The 12489-nt window shown below is 35.8% G+C and overlaps 1 protein-coding gene across 1 annotated transcript in view; it reads left to right on the plus strand.

Annotated features, from left to right (window-relative positions):
- Window positions 1-1173: 1173 nt before the first annotated feature.
- Window positions 1174-12489, plus strand: part of LOC140227606 (SEC14-like protein 2) — a 29448-nt gene continuing 18132 nt past the window's right edge. The window contains exons 1-8 of the mRNA XM_072308022.1: window positions 1174-1227; window positions 2981-3050; window positions 3830-3873; window positions 4958-5020; window positions 6996-7089; window positions 8242-8336; window positions 10849-10944; window positions 11561-11705. Of these exons, the coding sequence (XP_072164123.1) occupies window positions 1174-1227; window positions 2981-3050; window positions 3830-3873; window positions 4958-5020; window positions 6996-7089; window positions 8242-8336; window positions 10849-10944; window positions 11561-11705 (661 nt within the window). The remainder of the gene's footprint in view (window positions 1228-2980; window positions 3051-3829; window positions 3874-4957; window positions 5021-6995; window positions 7090-8241; window positions 8337-10848; window positions 10945-11560; window positions 11706-12489) is intronic.

A 12489-nucleotide genomic window follows, 5' to 3' on the forward strand; every position in this document is an offset into this window, starting at 1 on the left:
CATTTCCCGTTTTCGCATAAATTTTCAACTAGGTAACCGTAATACACACTTTAAATGTCTAGATATGTATGCTGCAACATAAAAGAAGGGATATTTTAAGGGCACAAGTAGCGATAAAACCGCTCGAGCCATTCCCAATATCTAGAATGACCTTTTCTAATTTTATTTTACAACTCCACACGCACCACATACGTATAAAGTATTTACAGCTGTACATTTTGCATTTAGTGAATAAAGCAAAATCATGGTTTCTAGATACGTATTTGTGATTGATTAACTTGTAGTTTTTCATCCGTCAGCTATTTAACAATCTTTTAATTGAAAAAAATAATGAATCAGTTCTTATGCATGAAATAGGCGTACATAAAATGGCATTATCAGAGAAACATTTCACCATCAGTAGAGTTGTTTGACTCAACAGAGAGGGCGACATTTTGTACCATAAACATGGGTCCGTTTTATAAAAGTCTTGCGAAAGACTTTTCGCTTATGAGAGACTTCATGAAATGGATTTTACTTCTCTTTGGAAGTCTCTCATAGCTGCATATAATATGAGAGAATGAATTAATTAAATCAAATAAAATCTAATGTAGGGCAATTTGTCGATCAGTCGCTTTCTCACCTTCTGATATACAAGGCGCCTTGGCGACATGCAACATGTCGTTTTGCCGTCCTCTCGTATTACACAAGGCGCCTTAGGCGAGTTTGTACAAGTCGCCTCGTCGTTTTCTCGCCTTAAACAAAGCGCCTTGGCAAGTTTGTGCAAGTTGCCTGGTGAGTTTGTAACCAGTCACCTTCTCTCTTTCTAATCTTAAACAAGGCCCCTTCGCGAGTCGCCTTCTCGCCTTTTTGGCCAGAACAAGACGCCTTGGAGAGTTTCATGCACAAATCGCCTTCTCGGGGCACTTTTATGCTTGCGTATAAAGTGTGCACGTGCTGTTACTCCCGGAAGTTGTGCATTTTTTGTTGACTGGAGCCAGCCACAAACACACCAGCAACTTGTGCAGCAATGATATCGAGAGTCACTTAGCGATAGCATACAAACGTGGATCTTGCAGTCTTCTTGTGCGTGATTTTCGTGCGCTCTTCGTTGTGAGAAATACATGAATATTCTACTAATTTTGCTTATTGATTTGGAAATATTCTGCTTGTATTCTCCGCTGAGGGGACAAAATGAGCGGACGACTCGGAGATTTGAGTGCCAAGCAGGCAGATGCCTTGCAATCGGTATATTTCCCGTACTGGGACCAAGTGCAATACTTTCATTATTATGATATGTGTATTTGATGTACTTTGTCTATAGTGTTATGTTACTTGTCTTTCAGTTATGTATACATTACATACTTATTTTCCTTTCAATGTGAAATTTTGAAATGGAAACTGTTGAAAAGATTGTTATGCCTTTAAGAGTGCATGATAATAAATGATTTGAATCTTGAATCTTGAATCTTGATTTTGTATTTCATAAACCTGTAAATCAATTTGAAATGGAAGAATTTTACATCGTATGAACAGTTAAGAATTACTATTCAAGATAGCCAATTATTGTACTGTCATTACAAAAGTAGATTAGGTTTTACTATTCTTCAGTGAATGCAACGGAGCACAGAAAATCGGATTCCATCCCGATGGGATCCCATCTTCTTTATTCATATTCGTTCATGTATATGATTATTCTGGTCAGTTTCCCTTTCTTGTTTGAATCTATCAACTATTTACTTTTTCATTTCTAAAGTAGAAAACCATCATCATGCTTAAATAAAAGGCAAATCTGGGGTTTCTGTTAACACTATTTTTTCACATGGATAGCCTATAGAGTGTGAAATTACAGTTCCTCTATCACTCTGCGAGGACTAGCTGAATCATATTGTCGTTGAGTCTATATGAAGAGCTTGCAACCAAAAGGCGCTATATCCATTGAAAAATGATGGATTTAGCGCCTTTTGAAAGCAAATTATGTTGTAGTGGGTTTTGGAAAATGCTGTTGCTTGTCTTCTTATTAATCAATAGTGACATATTTTGTTGCCTATTGTGCGACGACTATACGAAAATAGTAGTTATAGGGGTACTGTGGACTTTACTCATAGTGTAACGGGTTGATTTATGGAACAAAAAACAAACAAACAAACAAACAAACAGGAGCTTCGACATAGAATCATGTTTTCCCGTCAGTTATTTGTATCAAAGGACGGAAATTCATCTGTATAGCTTCGGGGAGACACTAATTGTGCAATGAGTATTACTTCTGAAATAGCATATGATCATAATTTTGATAAGTGTTGTGATTGTCATGTCATGAAAAGTGAGTCTTAAGCATGTACACAAAACAGGAACATTCACATGACCAATGACAATATCTATCAGGAGTCTAATTTTTGTTATCACACATGTATGTATTATCATATAGAACAAAAATATTTCTAGATTTCTTTTCTTTTCCCCCCATAGGTTGCGATAGCACTAACAAAAAAGAAAATGTGGGAAGCTATAGGCTTCAAAGAGGAAGATTGTAAAATATTACCCTCACAAAAGTTCTGAATAGGTTGCGCTTTGATCTGTCAAACACCTGCTTGCTATTGCATGATGAAATTAACTTGAACTTGAATATATATTATATTGGCTTTTCGGATTAGCCTTTGAATCAAATATGAAACACATAATCATGCTACACTTTCCCATGTGAAGTCAAAGTCAAAGGAACGTTGCAATTTGTTTATCTATTATTAGTCGAATAATCATAATTTTTTGTAAGAAAATCGTCTGAATTATCTGTCAAATGCGAGTTCTCTTATATTTTTGGTGTTTTTTTTTCTTTTTTCATCCATCCATTCAAAACATGATATATCTATACATAAACATATGCCTTAGCTCTGTAATTGTTCGATTTATTCCAGTCGCAATTTGTCACGCAATGTCTTCTCATATGAATTGTGATCACTTATTGTGTGCTTGTGTTTTTATTTTCTTCCGTCATTTTCAGATGAAAACAAATTTGAGCGATGTACTGCAGCCTCGACACAACGACCATGTGCTTTTACGTTTTTTGAGAGGTGAGTTTTTCCCTTTCCCTCATTGAAAATAAAAGCGAAAAACAAATACAAACTTTCAAATTATGAGAAGTTTGCCGGTGATATTGTGTATTTTCTATATCTTATTGAACTTACATCTTCAGCAAAACCGCTCTTGAGCGCATGCATTTTATTCTCTCCCTTTCCTGCGCTTGCTAGTAAAGTGATTGGACTTGTTTTTTGCTTGAATTATCTGCGAATAGTAGAATAAAGTCGATTTACGTCACAACACCTGCCATTAACAAGTAGTGCCAGTCCGTTCGGGATTACCAAAAATAGGAGGTAAAGTCAATGAAAATTAATGAGTCTCTGTTATAACAACAATGCTATTTGTTGCGTTAAATAAACAAAAGAAAATATGAAAGAGTGACCAACGTGAAGACTATAACGGATTATGCATCTGGTCAATAGTCTTCTCTCTTCTCTCTTTCTCTTTGTCCCTCTTTCTCTCATTTCTCTCTCTCTCTCAACCACAATAAATACGCAAATAAAGATGAGGTGTTGATGTCATAACCACACAGCTCCCAAATTTTGTAACTTCACAAAAGCATTATGAAAAAAGTGTCATTTTGTGTTTACTTAGCAGTAAAACAGAATAATAATTTGACGCTCAAAACAGAGTAACTTTCTTATATTGGGTCCGAGTTTGATGAAATTTTGATTATTGTATTTTGATAAAGCGCTAATTCTATTGAGTATGCTTAAATGTTGAATTTAATTGGAATTTAGGGTGCTAAATGTTTGGTGTTTTATGTCTTCAGCACGAAAGTTTTCAGTGAAAAAGGCCGAGGAGATGTTCAGACAAGTGAGTACAAACCATAATTATTTACTCTGGTATTTATGGGTCAATGATTACATTAGACTATTTTGCGCTGATTTAGCCATTTATCGCGTCTTCTCTCTTTCTCGTTCTTTCTCTCTCTCTCTCTCTCTCTTTCTTGAAATCCAACTCGTTTAGAAAAAAAAAAGTTGTTTTCATGCGAAATTTTTTCTTCTGAGAACTTTTACATTGATCATAACAAAGCTCTTACAATAAATTTGCCACTAGTATTCATTACACAGTCATTCATTACAAAGTCAATATTGTGGACTCCAGATATTCTTTTTTTTTTTTCATGTTTACTCTGTGGCAGAAAAAAAAGAAGAAATAGATTGAATTGAATTATAGACAGGTGCGTTAATGAGTTACATTGACAAAGCAGAGAAGAGAAGGAAGCATACTGTGGAAAAACAAATTTCTAATTAATGATTAACTTGTAGGTATTACGGGAAGCATTCTTGCTATTATTAACTTGATATGATATCATTATCTTTACTGCTTGACAACATTACCGTTGAACTTACCAACGAAACATTAGCAGGGAATGGTTGTGTTTTAAAATCACTAGGAAGTTGGGAGTCAAAACCAAACTTAACTGAAGAAAATTTGTTGAGCAAAAAGAATTTTGTTGAAAGTATGCACTTTCATAGTTTTAATATTAACATTTTCTCTCACAATGTTTGAAAAAAACAAACACACACACATGCCCTCACACCCACTCAAAGGCATACACAGGCGCTAGAAAAGTAAACGAGATTGGGGCTTGACGTGAACACTGTAAATACAGGTTGAGAACCTATAGTTAAGGAAATTTATTCTCAAAATGACCCACAAGTTGGCAAGCAAAAACTAATGCACGTACAGCATAGTATAATAGTTGTATCGATACAAAAGAGTGCATTAAACCATCTGTACAAGTTATTAATTGACGAAAGTCCGTAAGTGGTTGAAAAAGTGACAATGGAATGTATTCATTGTTGCTCAGTATTGGGGGGGGGGTCTTTTGCACATGTTTATCTTAATCTATTGTGTCTAATCATTTGTCTTTATCTTATCTATATTCGTATAGGATCTGATATGGCGTAGTCAGAACCGCGTGGATACAATTCTTGAGTGGTTTCAGATGCCTGAAGTAAGTAAAAATATTTGAAATTATGCAGAATATGAATGCAATCAGATTTTTTTTTAATTTACCTTATTGTATGTTTGATGTACATTTAGACCTTTTTTTTTCTTATAAAAGCAAGAATTTATAAAATAATGTTAATACCATGCCAGGGGGAATAAAAACACATCATCCACATAACTCTTGCGTATCTAGCGCAATAATGTTAAGTTAGCACGTGCTATACATCTTACACGTGTTGATTGGTATTACATATCATATCAACAATGGCTGTAAACACACACAGACACACACAGACACACACACACCCATACACACACTGATTGGATTGTTAATTGCCAACCCTCTCAGCTAAAGTCAAAACAAGTTGCAAAGCCTCTGTAAAAGGCTATTGTTAATGACGGGGCTAATGTGCACAAGTGACTTTCAGTTTAAAGCACCGTGCTGAAACCGGGAAAGGAATTCTCATGGCTTACTATAAAGAAAGACTTAGTCAAACTGCTATCGTACAATTGCCGTAAAAATGTAAATTAGACAGAAACAAAACTTACCTGATTAATGTGACTGTAATGACAGTCATTTACATGATATTGATTCTTCTCCAGAGAGAAGCGTGTTGAGACTTTCTCAGAAGGACATCTGTGTTTATGTGTTTTATCTCTGTTGAGCAATACTATTGTTCACATTGGGGTGACCAAGCAATTTGTTCAAGGCTGTCTTGTACTATGGCATCAGAGACTGATTTCCTAATGTGTATAAATGACTTCCGTCTCTGATGTCATGCAAAAACCCCATTAAGGGTGCAGCATTACTGCCAAATAGACTAAAGTATAATCTTAAGCAATGCTTAACTGGTTGAGTCCCAGAGACCACATTTCCACAGGTAATGCATTTTAAACATAACTTTGGCTAATTACTATTAAACCTATCGAGGTCCTGTACATCGTAATATTCACTGGAGAAATATGAAATATCTACAAATCGTTTTCGATTAACGTTCTATACTTTGTCGCAAATTAAAGTTAATCTTTGTTATCTTTTACTTCTTGTGGAGATTTGAAAAATTGAACCAGTTCTGTCTCTTTATACTATTTATAGGATAAGCTGCAGTTAAATTCAGAGTTGCCGACCCATTTTAAGAGGACAGGGATATGATAGTAATGATGCCTTGGCCTCTAACTCTGGGTTGCTATACGTGTTTTTATAACGGAGTCCAAGATGCGTTATTATAACCAGAGATTGGACTTTTTCCCCGCCATTTGAGATCTCTTTTTCTTAAGAAAAAAAAAGCCTATCAATAGTATGTATTAAATTGAAGAACGCATTATTTTAGAATTTATTATTTGAATGGAATTGATTTCAGAATCTTTGCTAGCCTAAGTTGGAAGCTGACAAAGTGGCTGTATCTCTCTACTTCATATGAAATAATTGTGACATGGATGTGTATTATGATAATGAGCAATCCCTGTAAAATATGTTTAGTTCTACGACCATTTGTTATACTTTAAGTATACACTTTGCTTGCATGTTATTCTTACCATCTTACCATATTGACCATAGGACATATTTATTATATTGCTGTCTCTCTAAATTCCTTGGGTTTAGATGAGTGACAAGTGCAAAATTAGTCTGAAAATCTCAATCTGATAGACTTAGAAGTCAATCTAATTTTAAAGTCTAATTTTGGATTTGTCCCTAAACGCAATTCCAGAAAATGATTTCCATTCTAAAGAATTTAGGGAGTTGCATGGAGGAACTTAATTACTGCATCATACTCGCACATTAACTCCTTAAATTTCATTTTCTTAATTATTTCTTGCCGTATAAATGCGAAAAAAACGAAATCAATACTCTAGGTTAACTTTAGGGCTGAGGGATTATTATGGTGTGAATTTTTAGAGTACAAACATATAAACTAACATGCGCCAGGTTTGAGTGTAGATGGAATGACAGTCCGCCCCTTCGTCAATGCCTCCTCAAGGTTTGCCTAAAGTACTGGCCGGGAGGCGCCGTGGGGCTGGACAAAGAATGTCACATCGTTTGGATTGCCCCCCTTGGCAACGTCGACCCAAAAGGTACTGCGTAGGTACTGCATCTGGTATACATTTGCAAATTGAATTATAGTCACACACACACACACACATTGTACAAACAACACGCAAGTACACTGATATGAATAACAATTGATTATATTGATTATATAATTATATATATATATATATATATATATATATATATATATATATAACGAAGAATCAAGAAATGAACTAGTAATGCATTATTTCGCCAATAAGAATGAGTTTATTGAGCGACTCAAATTTTCGGTGGCCTCCACCTTCTTCAGGAGTCTCGACGGGGAACTTATTCTTATTGGCGAAATAATGCATTACTAGTTTATTTCTTGATTCTTCGTTATATTGGAGCCAATACGTGAATTCGCAACATATATATATATATATATATATATATATATATATATATGAGAGAGAGATAATGTGTCTACATAAGAATACAAAACATCAATTTAGCAAAATCATTTTGTAGTATGTTAATAGCAGATTCTTTACCATTCTCAAAAATTCCATATCTTTATTACATCATGCCCGAAGTTTAAAGTGTTCGAACGTATATACCTACCACGAAACTTTCCGATGCATGTTGTTTTGATGTTTTGATTTGATTTAGTGCATTCTAAAAGTAATTTTTTTTTCATTTTCTGGTAGACGTCGAAAAATAATGTAAAACCAGACCAAAATGGTTGAAAAATCGAACATAAGAATGGGATAGTCATAAAATCTTGCACGTATATGTTTGTAGCAGCAATGGTAGCAACCACACTACGTAAAGAAGATTGACGAATGTGATAATGTCATTGACTTAGATTTTTGCACAATAATGTCTGAAATATCATGTTTTGGTTTACAAGTTCATGTAATAGGAACTATTGTATTTTTTTCTTCTTGTAGGGAATTATTGCTAAGTAGATGCAAATATGCTTTTTTAGGTGTTTATTTGAAAATAATCTGACAAAACCGTTATTCAAGAGGAGATTACGTATATAATACATTAAATGTCTGTCAAAATCAATCAAAATAAGTGTCTGTGAGGTGATGCATAATCAATATTGTGACTATTTGATAGTATCTGTATCTATGTACATTATGTGTGATTTCAGTGCATACAATAATATTAATTCGAATCTTTGCTGTTTCGCATGTTTCCCACAGGTATGTTGTACTCCGTGAAAGCAGGTGATGTTATCAAGACAAATATCCACATTCTGGAACGGCTTACAAAAGAGCAAGAAGCAGTTTCGAGAAAAGTAAGTTGGACAGTTACTTCAGTTCTTTTCGAGGTTTAAGGCAATAGATTATATCTACACTTTATAGATTTAGAAAAACATTCAGTTTGCTGGTGCATAAGAATGTTTACTCGCCCCCTGAAATCCCCCGAGAAAAAAGAGCAGACTAATTTTTCTTGTTATCAGTTTTCTCAAGGTTTTAAAAAAGAAAAAAGAAAAAAAAAAACTGATAATGCTTCTTCTGTTCTGTCGTTGAACTATGCGACAATTTAACCACAATATGTATATTTCATATCTTGGGGCGAAACAGCCTACTGCAAATGCAGCTGAAGTTCAGCTAGAAATCACAATTGAGTAAAGAAACCCACACACACACACACTCACACACACACACACACGTACGCACGAAAACAACAGGGAGTAAATTGAAACAAGCAATTAGCTTCTTCCGACAGTATACATATTCAGTGATCAAGATGGTCGTGCAAGTTTAGTTATCACTGCTTCATCACTCCATCACAATTATCGCACACTCTGACACTCATACACATGGAGTGTGTTCCAGAGATCAGGCGCGCCGGAAGCAGTTTTGGATGGGGGGGGGGGGGGGGCAAATATTGGAGGGGGCTCACGATAGACCATACATATATTACACAATATACACATACACACACATACACGCACACACACACACAATATATATATATATATATATATATATATATATATATATATATATATATATACATGCATATATGGGTCGAGACATGGGGGGGGGGGGGCAACTTGTGGAAAAGTAGTTTTGAGGGTGTGTATGCTTGTGCGTGTGTGCGTGTGCTGTCAGTCTGCAAACTTAATGGGACTACAAATACGTTACGGAATGTGATACATTCAACAACGCATTGAGTAACATTGTAAGTTTTCCTTACATGGATTATGGCATGACGGTGAAAAACGACAAATTACTGTCAGCAACATCTACTAGTATTCAGGAGAATTGCATTACAATAAAATCCGAGCGAGCGGAGCGAGCGAGCTTGAAAATTCTGACATTTTACAGTCCCAAAACTGCCGTATGTAGCTATATCTTTCTCTTTGGAAAATAAGGGGGCGCACCGGGCGCAACTGCTGGCAATAACTGGCAGCAACATTAGGAGAATGGCATAAAGATTCAATGCGAGCCAGCGAAGCGAGCGAGCTTGAAAATTTTGACATTCTACAGTCCAAAATCTGCCGTTCGTAGCTATGTTTTTCGCTTTGGAAATTAAGGGGGAGGCGCACCGGGCTCAACTGCTGGCAATTACTGGCAGCAACATTGTGAGAATGGCATAACAATTAAATGCGAGAGAGCAAAGCGAGCGAGCTTGAAAATTTTGACATTTTACAGTCCCAAAACTGCCGTTTGTAGCTATATTTTTTTTTTTTCGCTTTGGAAATTAAGGGGAGGGGGTAGGGCGGCCCAGGCGCAACTGCTGGCAATTACTGGCAGTAACATTTTCGTTTACAATGGCATAACGATTAAATGCGAGCGAGCTTGAAAATTGTGACATTTTACAGTATAAAAATTGCCGTTTGTAGCTTTACTTTTTTTCGCTTTGGAAATTAAGGGGGGGGGGACGCACCGGGCGCAACTGCTGGCAATTACTAGTACTGGCAGCAACATCAGGAGAATGGCATAGCGATTGAATGCAAGCGAGCGGAGCGAGCGAGCTTGAACATTTTGACATTTTACAGTCCAGAAACTGCCGTTTGTAGCTATATTTTTTCGCTTTAGAAATTAAGAAGGGGGGGGGGGGGAGCGGTGCGGGCGGGGGTTAAAACTATTTTCCGGGAGCGCTACCTACGTCAGGTGTCACGTTAGTAACAACTAGCGGTGGGAGAGGGACGTATGGAAGATCTTTTTTTTTTCTCAAGGGGGGGGGGGGCACACATATGATAATTACAAAACAAAAAAGAATTTTTAAAATGTTGCTTCAAAAGGAGGGTTGGCATTGGCCAGTTGTGCCCGCCTCTAAATCCGCCAGTGCTTAAAGCTAAAATTTTGATATTTACACGATTTTCCATAGCCAAAGGCCTCTAAAAACTGCAACGGTTACCGTTGAATGCGGTTGAGATAATCTGCTCACATGCAACGAAAAATGAATGTCTAAACATTTGTTAGAATTACTAGTCGTAGCTAATGAATTTCCCTATTTGTATTATGTATATGTATTTATATATATATATATATATATATATATATATATATATACATATATATATAATACATTTATTTATTTATTTATTATTATTTTTTTTTTTTTTTTTTTTTTTTTGGGGGGGGGCTTTTTTGGGGGGCAAAAATGCGTTTTTGGATGGGGGGGGGGGGGGGGGCGGCCGCCTCCCCCCCCCCCCCCCCCCCAATTCCGGCGCCTATGGCAGAGATAATATCAGCGACACAACTTTTATTTTATTTTAAGATGCTCTTTGAAAGATCAGTTGATCAGTTCATTCATTCATGATTGATTGACTGATTGATTGATTTGTTTTCCAGCTTGGTCGCAATATCGAGGGCATTACGATAATTGTCGATCTCGAACACCTGGGCACATCGCACATGTGGAAACCGGGTATGAATGTAATGACGGAGGTGAGTGGACTTTATTCGTCTTTTTGAAGCGTTTGTACATACAACATAAATAAGGTTCGAATTGGTCGATATAAATCTAAGATTGGCTCGGATTTCGGAAATGCATTTGCACAACTAAAAAGAATTACGCTCACAAGTAAATGTGTTGTATGGATATATCTATTTTTGTAGGGTTTTTACAGTTAAACTCCTCATTATCATAATGATATTACGATAAAGATATAAATTATATAAACTGATCAAAAACAAAAACAAAAAACCCAACATGCTCTCTCCTGTGGCCAAAATACAATGTACATGTAGATTAACGCATATATTATCGACTCGCTTTTTACCAGTAGTGGTCATGGTGAAACAGCAGGAATTAAAAGAGTGAAAAACAGACCCTTCTGGCTTTTTTTTTTTCACTCAGACGCAATCAGCGTGCAGGAACGAATAACAACACAATATTATCCTTACACAGTTGTGACCTTGTTTGATATTCTCTTCTTGCTTTGTTGCTGTTATTGTTGTTGTTGTTGTTGTTGTTGTTGTTGTTGTATTGTATTGTGCTTGTTAACTTTCATATTCGTCCTTGCTTGATTGTTTTTTTCCCATTTCAAAACTGAAAATTAAGATTGCTTGTCTGTTCGAGCAACACTACCCGGAAATAATTCACCGTCTATTTGTTGTGAGACCGACGAAGATTTTCCCGGCAGTCTACATTGTACTGAAGCCTTTCCTTAGTGAAGGCACGCGGGAGAAGATTAAAGTCATCGGAGGTATAATGATCTTATCTTGTATTTAAGAGATTGGAGCAACTAGTGCAAAGAAAAATATTTTCTAACTTCATATGACATTTGACCAAAAAAAAAAAAATTGTTCTGTACGTAACTATTTCCGTCTCAAAACCCATTCACCTAGGGATTATGATTTAGACTTTTTGATGTAATTTTTATATACAATATTAGATTTCAGATTTCATCTATAAGGGGTGTATATCATATGTGATCATAATGGTATAATTTACATGATATCAAATCATTAGATATTCAGATCGAAGTATCGATGAACAAAGCTATCAATCAGTTTGACGTTTGTTTCGTTTTAAAAGCAAAAGTCTGACAACTACTTCTGGTGCAAGTCCCTTCCTGTAAAAGAATGGTTTGAAATGTGGATTTTTCATTTTTTTTTCTTTAGACGGAGCAAGGTGCTGTAATGACACATTTATATTTGAATGTATAATCTGCATGTTTCCAGAGCTCATTTTGTCAAAATATTGTTAACTTGGTGGTCCCTGCATTCATACCGTTTTTATAGTGTTTTTCCCTTTTCTTCTAAATAGATATCTTTAGAAAGCTGAAGTGTTAAAACTGAATTTTACCGGAGTTAGGTAATCAATATTTTGTGACTTTAACGTGCTTTCATTGTGACGAGTCCCTTTTTGATACTGAAAAACACAAACTCACATCCATCCATGCAAACTCACGGACACACAAGTAATGAGCAATATCTCCACTTCAATTCATTTCAGGTCATTTCATGTCAGTTCAGCTTATGTTCCCA

This window comes from Diadema setosum, chromosome 4 (assembly GCF_964275005.1).
Source record: "Diadema setosum chromosome 4, eeDiaSeto1, whole genome shotgun sequence".
NCBI classification, from domain to species: domain Eukaryota; kingdom Metazoa; phylum Echinodermata; class Echinoidea; order Diadematoida; family Diadematidae; genus Diadema; species Diadema setosum.